The sequence below is a fragment of the Haliaeetus leucocephalus genome, unplaced genomic scaffold, assembly GCF_000737465.1.
Source record: "Haliaeetus leucocephalus isolate CR32 unplaced genomic scaffold, Haliaeetus_leucocephalus-4.0 Scaffold339, whole genome shotgun sequence".
NCBI classification, from domain to species: Eukaryota; Metazoa; Chordata; class Aves; order Accipitriformes; family Accipitridae; genus Haliaeetus; species Haliaeetus leucocephalus.
This window is the reverse complement of record NW_010972775.1, coordinates 12,697,019-12,713,730: the sequence shown is the minus strand read 5'-3', so window position 1 is coordinate 12,713,730 and position 16,712 is coordinate 12,697,019. Positions and strand designations below refer to the sequence as shown.

The 16,712-nt window shown below is 39.1% G+C and overlaps 1 protein-coding gene across 1 annotated transcript in view; it reads right to left on the bottom strand.

The window, feature by feature from the left end:
- Positions 1–1,594: 1,594 nt before the first annotated feature.
- GATM (glycine amidinotransferase (L-arginine:glycine amidinotransferase)) overlaps positions 1,595–16,712 on the bottom strand; it is a 15,588-nt gene continuing 470 nt past the window's right edge. The window contains exons 2-9 of the mRNA XM_010572284.1: positions 16,150–16,368; positions 10,409–10,604; positions 9,006–9,196; positions 7,546–7,683; positions 7,096–7,260; positions 4,575–4,638; positions 4,357–4,473; positions 1,595–2,391 (exon numbers count right to left, since the gene is read on the bottom strand). Coding sequence (XP_010570586.1) covers positions 2,279–2,391; positions 4,357–4,473; positions 4,575–4,638; positions 7,096–7,260; positions 7,546–7,683; positions 9,006–9,196; positions 10,409–10,604; positions 16,150–16,368 — 1,203 coding nt within the window. The 3' untranslated portion in view covers positions 1,595–2,278. The remainder of the gene's footprint in view (positions 2,392–4,356; positions 4,474–4,574; positions 4,639–7,095; positions 7,261–7,545; positions 7,684–9,005; positions 9,197–10,408; positions 10,605–16,149; positions 16,369–16,712) is intronic.

Sequence of the window (16,712 nt, the reverse complement as noted above, 5' to 3'; positions counted from 1 at the left end):
TCCTTCTTGGATTTTTTGCCATTTAGTTTTTGCATTTCTCCCATATGGGTATAAACAACTACCCAAAGTTCTTTATAATTTTTCAGTCATGTTCACCATTGGATACCCACGCCTTAATTCAACACTATAATTCAGAATAGCATATGAAAGGTGGTAACTGAAAAACTTAGAGTTCAAGCATTTGTTGGGAACTGCACTTAAGCTATTAGTCTAATGCTGAAGCTAAATGTGTCTTGAGTGTTTCCCTGTGATGTCAAGATCTCCAGCCTATCCTTCCTATTTTTGAAGGAACTAGACCTTCATTATTGGAATAAACAGGTAGATGTCCCCACCAACCCTTCCTCTCCTACTGCTCTGAAGAACAAGAAAGAAATGACTGATAACATCAGAGCAGACAGCAGCATGTTCTCCAGAGAAAGGGAACTTTAAGGTCATGGCCCATGCAGCACTTTCATCACTGGGGGTCAATCATGTTCATTGAGGGGGGGAAAAAAAAGAAATTGTGATGGTCTTAAACAACAATTGCTTCATAAGAGTACACCAAGATGAAGTCAGAGCATTTGTAATGTTCATATAAAGCACCATGACCCTGTCAAGTAGGGGTCACATATAACATATGAAAATATAGTCTCCTTAATCCTGGAGGTATCAGGAGTGCATGTGTCCTGCTACTAATCCACATTTGGCCAGAGTTTTCAATGGTTTCAGCTGTACCTTGTGATACCTTATACCAAGAACAAACACACAGACATCATTTCAACACAGAACAACAGGAAAGGTCACCCTCTGTGCGTACTCCTCTATGCAGCCGTCCAGCTCCATTGTCAATACTGGAAAGCAAAGCTTGGTTACAGGAAGACTCAGATGAATTTTCATTGCCTAAAGAGCCTCCATTTTGAAGGGAAAAGAGGGACCATCTCTACATGGTCAAGTGCTGGCAGCTGTCTCATTAGCTCTTACAGTCTGGCATATCTTAAAGCATTCTAGATTGTTGACATATAACCTGTTTAGTTCTACCCAGCTCTGGGTAAAATACGGCCAGATGGCTTATATGTGAGCATGTTATGCCTGACATCTTTTCTGTCAAGCTGCACTGCATTGTCTGACTTAGTACATTCCCTCCGCATTCTGGTAAGAAACATCTATTAGTGTTACTCTCCCCCACCAGTAATACTTCTGTGCAAGACTGAAACATACTATATAAACAATATAGTAGAAGGGTTTTCTGTGTTATACAAGCACCTAAGATGTTACACATTTTACAGGAAAAAAATCCACATGTATTTTGTATTTCCACCTGTATTCTACAAACACATACCCATGTAGACATTTCATGCTTACTCATTTTCAGAAGGGCAACAAATCAAGAACAAAAAAAAAACTTTATTAGCATAAAAAGTACATGTTCAGTAATCAATACTCAAATTCCTTCACAGCATCCGGCATGTTTGATACATCTTTCTGTATCTGCTACAGTTGGAGGAAGAAGGGGTTGTAAGATGTCAGAGGCTTAGGGTTAGAGGAGGGGTTGGTGGTGGGGTTTTTTTGTTTAATGCTTTTAAATTATGTAAACATTCAGAATGAAACCTGTACAACTTAAAAGTTAAATAAAACCCAATTTCAGCAATACAAAAAAAGCAATATAAAAAAAGTATTCAGATGCATGACATGCATCAGAAGAAAATGTAGAAGAACATGGCAAGTAAGTGAACATGTCTTAAAAAAGTTAGATCATACTGGAAATTCTCTGTAAATATCTGTATGGCTCAACATGATAAAGTTTATAAAATGACTTGGTTCCATAAGAGATCTGTACAGTTGCATCTATTTTAACTTCATTAAACAAAAATATATTAGAACAATAGACTGATCAAAAGGAATAAGAAAAGTCTACTCAAGTTTAACATTTCAAGCTGCCTATCTAGTTAATCTACTGGACAGAGGTAGATGACGAATATTAGTGGCCAAGCTATTCTAGCAAGAACTTTTAGCTATCTTGTCAAGTTTTTATATTCAAAGCCAATGTGAAAAGGCTTCACAGATGAAGGATATATTTCAAAAAGCCAGCCAGAAAACCTGTATTGCTGATGGAAGTAGTTTCAATTACACTGCTGAAAGCAAAGAGTATGTAAGAATAAGTCATTTACCAGACCGCTGTAAGGACACCACTGATCAAGCACTAAAGCTCATGCAGTCATTTCAACAAAAGTGACATTAATTTGTTCATTTCCTATGCTTACTTTAGAAGCTGAACCATTGCTACCTATCTGGCTCATAACTAGTCAAAATAAGATTGCAGGGTACCACGGCGGCGGATATCACATGTCCAGCAATGGAAACCACCTCCCAATGAATTGGCATGGCGAATATTCACTTTAATTGTAGAAATGCCTGCAAGAAACATACATTGCATACTTTAAAATCTCAAATTCATGTGGTAAGCATTGATCAGAACCAATAATGCTTTATCAGATCACGTGCATCAGATGCAAGTACGGAAAGTATTTCCTACTCATTTGTTAAGAATTTATTTTCCCAAATTCTAGGCAGAGAACAAGCTAGGAACATAGCTGGCTTGCTTATTCCAGCAATACCCTCAGGAATATACAGTCCCTGGAGCACAGCCAGTGTCTGATGTGTTATGATGTGCTAGTAATAAAAAGAAATTCAGTTTTTGCGGTATGTGAAGAATTAGCTGAAATTCTGCTACAATATATGACCAGGGCACATTTACATAAATCTCTGTGAGCATTTACGGTTCAGACACTGAATGTGCTCTTTCAAGTGCCTTTCAAGAAAAGAAACATTCAAAGTACAGAGCTTTGAGTCCCTCTTTCTCTGAAAGGGGAAAGAGGCTGTTATTACCTAGGTTAAGCTTCCTCTCACTTCTTTTCAGCTCTGATGTTTCAGCTGTGGCTCAGCTTATACAAAGTCCCAACAGACAGACTAGGATCAGAAGACTTTTCTGTTAAGATTGCCTTTTTGCTTCTTGGTACTTTCAGGAGCTCAGGAGCAGCTCAATAGAATCCATCATCTAGGTCAGCAATAGTTTTGTTGCCAGTAGACCCATCTCAGTCCTAGGAACTTACTGACTACAGGAGTTTATTTGGAACTCACACAGACTATGAAGTTCAAGTGTGAAAGATATATCATGGTTAGCATTAATAGCCTCATTTTTAAGTACTTTCAAGCATTTATAAATCCTCAGCTCCTTGGTCACGCAGAGAATTAAAACAATCTAAGACTGAAAAGCTAAGTGATACACTGAAGGTTGCATAGCCAGTCCTTAAAAGCAGATTGAACCATTAGATTAGATTGCATGGTTCTCACCTGCAATCATCTCAGATTTGAGGGAAGCTTCAATAAGTGCACTCACATCCATGGCACCAACCCGTCTTCTAGGTTCACAGTTGCTATCTTCCACACTTTGGATCATTCTCTCCTTCCCATTATTTTTCTCCCTTTAAAGGATTCTGCTGCTGCTGGGGAGTATTTTTGCTCTACAGTACAATGATCCCTCACTTCCCTTGACTGCTCATCTACCCACTAGTCTTTCTGCCCTATCAACTTTTGCATCACCATGTGCTTATCCTGCAGCAATAGTCAGCTGGCTGTAGCACCAAGCAATCTGGCTACCCTCCTACTAACCAACTATAAATCACAAGTAGATCTACCTACATCTTTCCCTCCCAGCATGATGGAAGCAGTTGGATTAACAGCATGAGTTCAGATTTTTAAGTCTATATTATTTGCCTTCACAGCAAGCTGTACATAATAAGACTTTCAGCTTTTATATTCAATTACAGTTCTCCTGCCACTGTGTTTCCGAAGGAATTTCACTCTACCATGAGGTTACATCTCACAGGACTGAAATTCTCCATAAATGAGCAGAAGTACCTGTATTAAGTGGTCTTAAATTGACAGTTTAAAGTACTATGAGTTAGAAACTAGAAAAATCTGAAAGCATTTTGGCACTGAGGGATAGCCAGCTCTACATCACTCAGCAATAGGTGCACTCAACCTCTCCAAGACCGATTTTGACCTCCAAATTGAACAGACAGTTTTATCTTAAAAAAGCTCACTCAAAAGCATGCTTGCTGTAACTTTAATTGCTACTCATACCTTTATTTGCTGCAAGCTGTAGGGGGTACAAGCTGTAAGATGTATTCATATGACTGACGTATCCAGGAGAGAAATCACTGAATGGTTCTTACTTGCTAATCCAATTGTTTGAGTACCTTTTCCAGTGCTGACTACTTTGACTACTTTAAGCAAAACCTCCATTCATCCTGATGTGCATAGCTGGTATCACAATCATTTAATTTTAAGTGTATGTTGAAATATGTTAGGACATACCCAGATTTTCAAACATTTTCTGAATTGATGTCTCATTGGCGTCCACCATCACACGTTTCTCATCCAACATTAGGACATTCATGGAGAGCCATTTAGAAGACATCCACAGTGGGTGATCTAAACACATGAGAATAAACCTTCTACTGTACCAATGTTGCCCCATATTAATAATCTTAAGAATACTCTTGGAATTCTTAGAAAAGAAAGAGTAAATATACCATCTGGGATGAGTGGCACAGGGGGGCGAATCACAGTCCAGCCTGCTTTCTTGAAGAGCTCAATCTGAAAGAGCAATTTAATTAGATTCTAAAACAGGGTTCTTAAAGTATCATACTATGTACTCCAACCTATTCCACATTTTCTCAGGCTACTTCAACGTACATGACATGCCCCTCCCACTGTTCACTACTCTTGCGCTCTAAAAACCATCCCAGTTTTCATACAAGCATTTTTTTAAAGCCTTTTCAAACTTTGGATACAGCTAGCATTTTTCTTCTACTGTTTTTATATATGTTAGGTATACTAAGATATGTTAAACACAAAAGGTAACAGATGCAGTTTGGAGCCTGTGAAGTAAAGATATTGGCAACAGCACAAAAGAATTAAATTCTTTATTTTTGGTATTATTTCTTCCCATATGACTGTAAAAACCATTGATATGAATTAGACTGCCATTTATAGAAAAAAACAACACCAGAAATACCACATAAAATTATGTTGGCATCATGCTTCATAAGAAACTTAATATGCAGCTTATTTAACAAATGGAACAAAATATAGGCATCCTAGGGAATACTTTGCGTCTCTAAGAATTACACAATCAAGTTAAAAATAAGGAGGATAATTTGGCTAAGGAGAACTGACTTTTCAATTTCGTCTGAACACTTAGAAGAGCTCTTTATTCAAGTGTTACCACGAGGTGGAGCTCCGATTCTGAAATAACCACCCTGACCTGCCAAGATTTTAAAGAAAAGCCCCCTTTCACCCACGCTCCCCCCCCCCCCATTTCCCAGTCATCCAGAACTGCCAAATCAGTTTGTCTGAAAGAAAGCTGCATCTATCTTTTCTATCTACACAGACAGCAGTTTTCCATGAAAAAAGTCCCAGCACATGGGTTTAACACAAGGAGACCAAGAGGCTCCTCTTGCAAGTAAGATTATGAAAAACAGGGGAAGGGAAAAGGGGAAGAAAAGACTATGACTGTTTTAAAAATTATATTCTCATAATGGATACTACGAGAGGCGGTAATTCAACGGGACCATTTGCACTGAAGCCACTTGCTGAGAAGAGGCTAATGTTGCCTCCAACAGCTATGCTGTGCACAGTGTTCCATAATCTCTGCTGCACACAGCTCTATCCCACTGATTCAGTATCAGCTCAACTATTCCCAGGTGGTTGTACAGCTTCTGAAGTCACGGGCATCCTCACAAAAATCCTCAGGCACTGACAGTACAGGTAACATGTCCAACAGAGATGAATTCTCACTTTCTGGAAGGCTTTCTGATCTGATTGCACTGTTCAGCCATACTAGCTTTTTCTCAGATTGAAGTAGTAGTTTTACATACTGAACCATGTCTCTCCTTTCCTACTATTCAAAAAGTATTTCTCCCTCAGTTATTTAAAGCTGAATGCCTGAGCAATTACCATCCTCCTGCCACTGGTAGAGTTAACAATACCAAAGGAGAGGCTTCCAAAATAGGAATACAAAGGGGGATGTCCTGGTTTCAGCTGGGATAGAGTTAATGGTCTTCCTAGTAGCTGATACAGTGCTACGTTTTGAGTGGGGTATGAGAAGAATGTTGATAACACTGATGTTTTCAGTTGTTACTAAGTAGTGTTTAGTCTAAAATCAAGGATTTTTCAGCTTCTCATGCCCAGCCAGTGAGAAAGCTGGAGGGGCACAAGAAGTTGGTGCAGGACACAGCCAGGGCACCTGACCCAAAGTTGCTAAGAGGGTATTCCATACCATGTGATGTCATATCTAGTATATAAACTGGGGGGAGTGGGGGCAGGAGGAATCGCCGCTCAGGGACTAACTGGGTGTCAATCGGTGGGTCGTGAGCAATTGCCCTGCGCATCATTTGTACATTCCAATCCTTTTATTACCACTGTTGTCATTTTATTAGTGTTATCATTATTAGTTTCTTTTCTGTTCTATTAAACCATTCTTATCTCAACCCACGAGTTTTACTTCTTTTCCCGATTTTCTCCCCCATCCCGCTGGGTGGGAGTGAGTGAGTGAGTGAGCGGCTGCATGGTGCTTAGTTGCTGGCTGGGGTTAAACCACGACGGGGGATTACACTTCTGAGCAGCAGAAAACCCTCAATTTCTCCTTGGATACAATTAATATATTTAAGTAGTGGAAGTGTTCAGAGAAGTAGTATACCCTAAGTACTTGCTTTGATACTACATTATTACAAAATAGATCACTTCCATCATATTTAAACCATGTATATAGGAAGAAACACAACACATCTGCCTAGCCTCGCAGTAAGAGAGCAGTAGCAGAAAACTGGGGGAAAACAATGGCCATTGCACTGCTGAGAAAGTTCTAGAATCAAGATGCAAATGCAACTATAAGTTCCTGAACAACTGTCTGAGTGCTATTTAAATTCAATAACTTAACATTATTCAAGTGTATACAAAATAAACGTGTGTATTAGCAATTATCCAGCAGGAACCTAATCCAGCTGAGTAATTTTTAAACACAAAACACCTTCCCCTCTGCTACACTCTTACCTGATGGCAGGGACGGTCTGGGTTAGAGAGCACAAGACCAGGACCAATTATATTAAAAGTGGCATCAATGTGCATAGGGTTAGGATCCTTAAAAGATATTACATGCACTCTATAGTCTGGTGCAAGATGTCGCGTCATCCATTCAATGCCCATGTAATTTGTAACCTGAAAACAGGACAAAGTAAGTTTCGCTAGGCTAGAAACTGTATCCAAACTTAGTCTAAGGTTTTATTTAAATAAATATTTAAAGCCAAAATAATATGAATTTGTGCCTCTAGTTAACCCCTTAGCTGTAAGACAGTCTCATCCTGTATATCAGACATTCTACGAATAGCAACTTCTTTTGTCAACACTCTTATTTTAATGCTGGTCAGGGATTTAAAAAGACATAAATACAAGTATCAATCACTAAGGTAGATACCAAAACTGTTGGAATAAATCTTTGTTTACCTGGCTCCTTTGTACAAAGATATCTCTTCCAGCTCTAATGAAGTCAGCGGCATCAAAGCAGGGCTCAAATTCAGTAGTTACAAATTTTCCCTGAGCTGCCAGTTTATGCCTGTCTTCAACAGAGTGGATTGGATAATCCTGGTTATAGAAATAGGAATAACAACTTTAGGTTGGAGATGGTAAGGGAAAGTTTTCAAACTATTTGCTACTGGAGAGTATTTTGAAATTAAGAAAATATGTTTATATTGATAGCTATTATGTTCCTTGGAAGTGGTTTGGTTTACTTGTTACTAGAATAAAAAAAAAAGAAAGCATAAATGTGGAAGTTTAAGTAAAAGGTTTTAAGTACATTCAAGAACAGGTGATTAGATAAGCAACAACAGTTATACAGAGAAGTTAATTGCTCTTCAGAGCCAATGTCTTTATAATATTCTGGCTTCTGAATCAAAAGTATTCATTACCAGGGGAGTTTAACTATCCAACAAATCACTGCACAGTGACAGAAATACTGTTATGGAAGCTATTTCCTAACAAAGGTAGACTCCCTACTTTTTTCCACATTTTAGAATGGAGCAGTACTTCAAACTAGAAGGTAGATCTTCAGAAATTTAAATAGATTTTAGAATGAAACAAGGCAATTAAGAACAAATGAGGTGTGAAGAACAGCACAAAACCCCTACTCCTGGATAAGTAGTTTCTATGCTTTAGAACAGGCTCTGGAAATTTTCCAGTACTGACAGATTAAGGTAATTTTGTTTAACAAAGACTTCTTTGCATCATCGACAAGACGTCACTGTTCCCAGAAAGTTATAATCACTCCACAACTAGTTTTACTGCACTTACTGTGGATGCCCTTACCAAGGTCCTAATGCATTTGGGGGCCTATAGGAAACTATCAAAATTGTCCAAGTCAAAATTATTACAAAACAAAAAAATTAAGAAAATACTCACTTAAATATTTGGAAGGTAAATACTCACAGTTTCGATCCTCCACTATTTCTTGTATGTAACTTTCAAAATACTAATCATCATGCAAAACAAAGATTATGACGGGTTTTTTCCTGTGACAAAATATATTTTCTTTCCCACTTTCCTGATACACTTAGGACATATGGACATTATCAGGGAATCTTAATTCTTTAAAGTAATCTTTGTGATGTCTTTCTAGCATTCCTTCCCCTTTAGTAATGCTAAGTTACAGCCAGTAATCAAAACAGTTCAAAGCAGACTTGAATTCAATAGACACAACTTCCTGTTTCTTATTCCCTAATTGCACACACTCAGTTTCAGCTGGAAAGGACACAGAATATTTGCATACATTAGAAAAACCACAAATTTCCCAGAGTTGTTTTGTTATTGTTGCCATTCCCCCAGTTTTGAAACCTAAATACCACGTTGCAACTATCAACAAAATTCTGTATAACCGGAACTGAAGTTCTGAAGCAAAATGAGAACAATACCTGATCATAGAGTTCATCTGCCATTGTGGGTTTGGGGGCAGTTGTCCACTTAGCACCACAGTTGAAATATTCTTTGATTATTCGTCTATATGCTCTGTACTCAAAGAACCGAGCACGCCAAGCCATAGGCGCTTCAATAATTTCATTACCCACCACCAACAGGATGTCTCTTGGCATGGCAGCGTACATACCTGAAAGGAAAAAGGCCATTACCCTATGAGACAAATATGCTTTTCTCAGCTCTTTCAGCTTATTAACTTTTCACCCTCCTTTTTACCATCCAAAAGGATGGCAGAAAGCCTCTTTAGCAAAGTCAGGAAACCAGTGCATAATTTGAGGTCCTTACATTCTTCAGTAAGTTTTCAAAGTGACATTTTTTTGTTCAAAATACATGCAACTTTTGCTACAAAGCCTCACTTATAACAAGTGGCCAGATGAAAGCCATCCACAATCTACAAGCCTCCACTTCATAATTTGGTTAATAGAAATTAACTAGACAAATGTTTATGATTTACTCAGACAACTTGAAAAGGTGATGATGGGTAGCAAGTTTTCCAGGTGGACCTCATTTCTTTATATGCCACCCTTTTAAAAAGACTTTTTGCTACAGAGGAATTTGATGGAACACAGAACTACTGCAGGAAGTAGTGCCGTTAGATTTTCCATTAACATTATCTGTTCCCTAATGAATTTGAATTCCACTAGAACAACTTAAGAACAAATTTGACTTGAAAGGAGCCTGGAGACTACACTCGATGCAAAGCTGAGTATGAGCCACTGCTCTCACTGCAAATAACCAAAGCCATATGGTGCTATACAAGGAGGAATGTGGCCAGGAGATAAAAAGCCATTAAAATTTCCTTGACACTAGTGAGGATACTCCTGGAAAACTGTTTTCAGTTTTGGCCTCCATAGTTTAAGATGGATCCAACTCTAGGATCCAACAAAGGGCTATCAAGACAGCCAGGGGCGCCTTACAGCACATGACCTGGGAGAAGTGGAGGGACCTCAGCTTATTTCATGTGGCAAGTACGGGACAAAGCACTAAGCCTACAGCTACTTTCAGGGACATTAAACAGGACAGATGAATACTTCTTGGTAGTGGCAGCAACAACATAGCAAGGAAATCTGGCAACAGATGCTGGTGTGGGAAGTTCAGGTTAGGTATTAGGAAAACATCTTTCACTAGGAAATCCACGCAGCACTGAAACAAGTCAGCAAACCAGGTGGCAAAATCTCCATCCCTGGAGATTTTCCAAGTCATAGCTACACAAAGCCATCACTGACCTCATCTAGCACTGGCAATAATCCTGCTCCAAGCAAGAAGGTAGACTAGATGACACCCAGATTGTCTCAGGTAAGAGCTAAACAGACAAGGCCTTAAACAATGGAAGAACATTTACCTGTAGACTCAAAATCAGGTGTTTTATACTTCACAGACCAGTCAATTGGATCAGGCCTCTTGACAATTACACCTTCTCTTTTCAAAATATTGCACATCTCTTCAATTTCAGCAATAGCTTTTTTTAAATGGTCTTTGGGGAAGCTCTGGCCTCCAAATTTCTGATAAAACTCCCAATACTTTTCATATGTGTTGGCCTAAAACAAAAGGACAGGTAAGTGACAAAGGATAAGCATCAGTTATTTTGGTAGAGTGAGATAGATGCATAAGACACAGTTCTTAATGTTCAAAGTTTCTTGTTCTTCTTTCACCGACTTCCCATTGTTCTGCATGTGTTATGACCCTAACATGTTGTAGTGTGCCTTATATTTGATTCCTGCAATATTTTGAAGAGTTGCTAAGAATTGTTAATGTCCTGCTGATTCTTCTAAAATAAAGGGGCAGGGGAGAGGGAAGGGAGGAAAGGAAGGGAGAAGCATCAATGCTTCAGATAAATGCTCAACTATTCCTGGCTGAGAATCCCTGTCCTGGTAGCACTCTACTGTCTTTATTTTTTGTCTTTACTACTTCTATTTATACACACCATTGGCAAGGTTTCACTCAGATGTTTTATGATGTACATGTGTCCAGCCATTAAACTTACGTAAGTGCAGGTGTTAGACTAGTTGTGAACAGCTGATGTCTTCACAAATATTTACACACAGTAACAAAGTTAAGTTTCAGCTGTATGTGCTAAGCAGGCTCATTGAACTAGCAGATAGCTTCAGTACTGCTAACGGACTGTACATGTGGCATGATGCCTAAGAAAGAAGTCCTCTAAGGAACAGCAGGAAAAAAGGGAAAGCCATTCTGGAATGTGGAGAAGTACACATTTCACTCCCACTTGCAAGTTTAGTTTGACTTTTAGATGGGATTTTCAGGATATTTCATTTCCTCATATTTTTGGATATAGATGGATCAGTAGCTTAAATTACTTGTTTCTACTGATGGAAATACTATTATAAATAATGTAATAAATATTTCTAGAAGTCTCTTCCCCTCTTTAGCCATAGCGCTACAGAAAGCCTCATTATTTATCAAACCACAGATGAAAACCAAGAGACTACATTACACTTCAGTTAGTATTTAGTGGCTAGTATTGCCAAGTGGCCATGAAAGATTTGGTCCTTATTACACTAGACCTGTACGAACACACACCAAACACAGCAAACACTACAGACTCTGCTGTTTAATAAGGCTAGCAGACATGTTTTTAAATGAAAACAACCTTGAGCTCATCTCCAAAATGCATACATCTGTAGTCACCTTGTTAAAACCTCACTTTGGTACTGTCACAGTGGTGACATCAGGAATTCTAAAACCATCCCAAGTACAGGTAACATGCCTTGTTGGCTAGAAGGGGCCATACTTCAGGTACAGCAGCAGTCTAGAAAATGCAAGAGATACTAAATTCATCTGTCAGGGTTGGATTACAGCAAGTAGAACATTTATAGGTCTAAATCCTCTGCTCCTGAAATCTTGTGATAGTCATCTTGAATTAAAAACTAATTCAAAATAATGTCCTAGTTCTCATGGTTAAGAAAATCCAGACATATAATCAAACAAATTATGCTGCTTCAGTTCAGAGTATCTTTGAAAGTATTTCATTCAGATTTATAAGCTGTGAAACCAGCAGTTTTGATGCATCTCTGCTAACACTAAGATGGCAGAGGAACAAGTGCATATGGAGCCCTACTGGAATGACAGCAGAAGGGGTCAGGAACAGGTGAGCAAGCAGTCAGGCCTTCCTTCTACCAAACAGAGTCTTGCTCATTCAGGTAGCACAAGTGACAGCAATGGGATGAAGGAGAACCTGCCCTTCCAAACATGAGGTTATCTCCTGATGCTGCAGTCCTGACTACCTTCCAGAAAGCAATCTTCCAGACAAAAACAATGCAATGATGTTCCTTTTGTGCTAGTACTGTCAGTGAGCCCCAAGCAGGCAAGGTCATTCATCTGAAGGCATGCCTGATCTCCTTTAACAATCCAAGCTATCCACTCCACTATTTCTGGATATTTGCCCTCATGCTAGAGAGGTAAGACAGAAGGAAAACAAACTTCAACCTTTTAGACATCCTTAACATTTATATAGACAGACCAGGCAAAGGTCTCAGCATGGCCATCCTGCTCCTCCAGTACTGAAGCTTCCTCCCATCCTTCCTGAAGGAATTTATTCTTTTTCTTTAAGTGAGGTCTTGGGTAATTTGATCACCTCAGCCTTGCCAGCTGTTCAGAACTCACAGGCAGATCACATGAAGTGCCTAGCATTCCTATGGAAACGTGTTCTGCTAATGAGACAAATTTGTCCTGAGGAGCAAAGCTAGTAATCTTCAGAGCCACCAGTGATGTATTTGAATATCATTAAGTCCCAAGAGGTGCAGCTCCCCTCTTCACCAGGTGTCCTCTAGTACTGCTCTTTTTCAAACCTGAGAAATTACACTTGCATTACACTAATACAATGGCATAATCTTAAAGTTACAACACAGTAGGGGTTAACACCATAACAACACTTATATTCCCTACCTTCTAAATAACTGGGAAAAGGGTATATGACTGGGACATCTACTACATACCAATTCAGGGTTGAGATTTCAGGCCCCTTTGATCATACACGTACAACTCATTTCAGACTGTTCAAAAAGTACCATGGCCAGGACACAGAAAAGAGCTTTAAATAATCTTCTCAATGCACCTTATAACCTCCTGTCTGAGAGTACCTGAGAAACTGTATCAGCACTTCAGGAAAACTCTTTCTTTTCAGAAAGAAATGTAAGAGCGTGCTGTAAGGAAAAGATTGTCTTTAAGAAACAGCAGAATTACTCCCTATAGTTGCTATATATTTTAAATATTTGTTGTGGAAAATAATTAATGTTATCAATGTCAAGGCTCTCGAGATGTACCTTCAAGCTAGTAATGACAGTTATTAAATTTAGTACATTAAACCAGAAATTCAATTCAAAATGCTTTTTGCCTAATTCAGTAGTAAACACACCCCCTCCCCAGATATAATGATCTGTGGTAATAACACCTCTTCACAAAAAATGCATTATTATTCACAGAATATACTGACAAACATTGCAGAGTACAAAGCTATAAAGCTCAACTGTTTGATTAAGTGTCAACTGCTTCAAAAGAATACATCTGAACTGAGATTTTTGACCAAAGTGCTAGTTCAAAAAAGGACATCTTCCTAATTAATGTAGTTGCTAACCTCCTAGTTAAGATTTCCCATGTTTCCCAGTAGTGTATTTACCTCTACAAAACCTACATAGCCTCTTTCAAGCTCCCAAAAGGATATGCAATAAAGTGTCAGCTCATTAATATTCATCAGATATGTAAGTCTCCCTATTCAATTCATTCCTCCTCCTTCTTACACCAAGCACATCATTCCCACATCACAGCAGAAAGATTTGTGTATACCAAACCCACATCTCAAAGTACCAGAGTGCTTGCTGAATGCAGCCATACTTCCTGCACTTAAATGTTTTGTAAATAAACATGGATACAATCTTAAAACACAATTTACAAGTACCTCAAAGCAAGTATTTACCAAACTGTTATAATTTGTGTTTTTTAAAACATCTCGGGTCTAAAGCCTCAGTTTTTCCTTATACAACTCAAATTCATTAGTTTTAAACTGCAGTTTTTATAAACAATGACCTCATTCATATTTGGCAGAAGGCACATGATACACATCAACCCCACTATTGCTACTTACAGGGACAGTACCAGGGATTTCTGCCTATTGTATTACACTGGAGCAACACACACATACATGCCTTACCTTTCAGCCACGTAGAGATTTGAACAATAACTGAATCTATTAATATCTTTCAGTATTGGCAAGGTAGGATTTGGACTACTGTTTGGATTATTCAGCAACGCCCCCAAGCAAAGTTACTGTTGCAGTTTCTACAGCACAATTTAAGACAAAACCAGAGAAAACTAGAGGAAACCATATCTCAGCTGGCGCGCTCTATTACTATCACCTGTTGTGGCCAACGTATCCTTTAGACTTGGCAGTTTACATAAAGCAAAGCTAAAGCTTGCTTTAACCCCACATTGTACGTATTTGAATTGCAGAGGTAATCCTATAGTTCGGCATTCCTCATTGAGCTTTTGATATTGTATGTAACACAAAGTGAAGTTCTGACCTCATTTGATCAGTTATGCCTTACTAGGCAGTAGAACCAGGCTAGCTGTATAGCATGTCACACTTCAGCAAGTTAGATATTTCAAAGAGTGTTTTTTCTGACATTAAAGCAAGGCCTTGGCCACTACTTGAGAACAGATTTTTGCCTCATTTAATGTTAAAATGCAAAAAAGTTAGATATGTTTTTTCCTTACTCTTTCTGTACATTCATTATAACAGTTTTAAGTACATAAATGAACATACATACACTTGTATATTAGAAATGCCAGTCCTCATTTGCTGCTTTTTCTGAAGCTGCTAGAATATCTTTGGAGTGTCTGAAACAGGATTCGAGACATTGGTAACTGAGCTTCAGCTTTCAAGGAGTAAATACAAGTCATAATGAAGTCAGTGGTAGTTTTCATTGCACTCACTGGGGCCAAGATATCATCTCAAATGCCCCAACGTAAATCAGATGATTACTTTTCAGTCTAGGGATTAGGGCTGCCAAGCTGCAGTAATTCATTCACACTCCTCCAATCACTTTTGCCCAGATTCTAAAGAAAAATATACCAATGTAAAAGGGGCTAGGAGAAGAGAAGTCTCCACAAGTACATCCCAAGCTTCCTCTAAACTACTATTTCCAGCACTTTAAACATATTTTCAGTATCTTTGCCGTTCCTTCAATGTCAGATCAGAAGAATTCCCTTTCTTTTTCTAACTGAGGTCTTCTGGTCAACTTTGTCACAATACCCTTTAAAAATTTTACTAAGGTCTCTTCAGCAGAAGCAGTGTGCCAGCTCATTTTGCTGTGATAGCCATGGATTACATGCTGCCTTGGAGGTAGTACCGTACTGTGACACCAGAAGAAAACAATTCAAGATCATCCCCACAACCGCAGGAAACAACACATATTTAGCAACTTTCAAGTCCAGGTAAAGTACAAAATAAAAATCTGGAGCAAGCCCATTGTTTGAGTGTTCCCGTTCTAAAATACAACGTTTCAGAGAACAAAGAAATGTGGATTTATTTAGGTTGCTGTTGTAGCTTTAGGCACAGAAAAGCCCTGAGAAACAGAGGAGTATGTATGCAACGTAAGAGTTGCAGTGAGCTAATTAAGAGCTATTTAAACAGAATGATCCTGATAGTCTACAGCTATAGAACTCAATCTTTCTCAGCCTATTAAGTAGAAAACTACACTTTTCTTCAAGTGGTAACCCGACTTAGTTTTGAGCCCAATTAAGCTTTCATCATTCCTACCAACTATCTCAAAAGCTAGAGTATGCACTTTGATAGCATCAGGGCAATATTACTAGAGCAGACTGCACGTGTTAGAGATTCTCTCTACTACTGACTTCTGTCAAGACAGCTAATTCAGTTGAAAGTGCAAAGAAAAAGCATATCCCCCACCAACATGGCTATGCTGTCAAGTTTCACAGATGTAAAGAACTACTTTGAAAAAAAGAATCCTCAAGAGTAAACACCACACCTTGTGCACTGTAAAGCTTAAGCAAATTGTATATAGGAAAACCACATTATTTCCTATTTAAGGTTGGTTTTTTGTTGTTTACCTTAACCTCCACAGAAAAAGGTGGGACACAAGCATTTTCAGCTCTTCCCACAATGACCTCTTCCAGTGGGTCCCATTCATTGTATGAGCAAACAAGACAGTCCTTAGGCACAGGGCTAGCAGCCTTGTTGTCATCAGCAGCACAGGTGTTCTGGGAGGCCGTAGCTGCCCGGGTGCTCTGGAAAGATCGCTGCACCCATCCTGTAAAGACTCTTCCAAGCTTAAAATAAAAAATAAGAACGAAAATTACGTTTCCCTTACAGAAGGGGCAAAAAGCAACGGTTCAGTCCGCGAGTGCCTTACGCTGTCATCCCAAAGCAATGCACGTTATTTGGGGCATCGACAGAAACACACTCTTCCAGCCAGTCTAATTTATTCACGGCCTGCTAGATGCTTAAAGGACAATCTGCCTTTTAAAATACGCGCGGTTCAGCAGGGTAATGGCATAGGAGCACAGCACCGGCGGCGGCGACCACAGCCGCTGAACATTGTGCTGCTGAACTGGGAGGACGCAGGGGTGAGCCTCGGCCACTCCAGCCTGCAGCCGCCCGGCGCCCGCTCGCC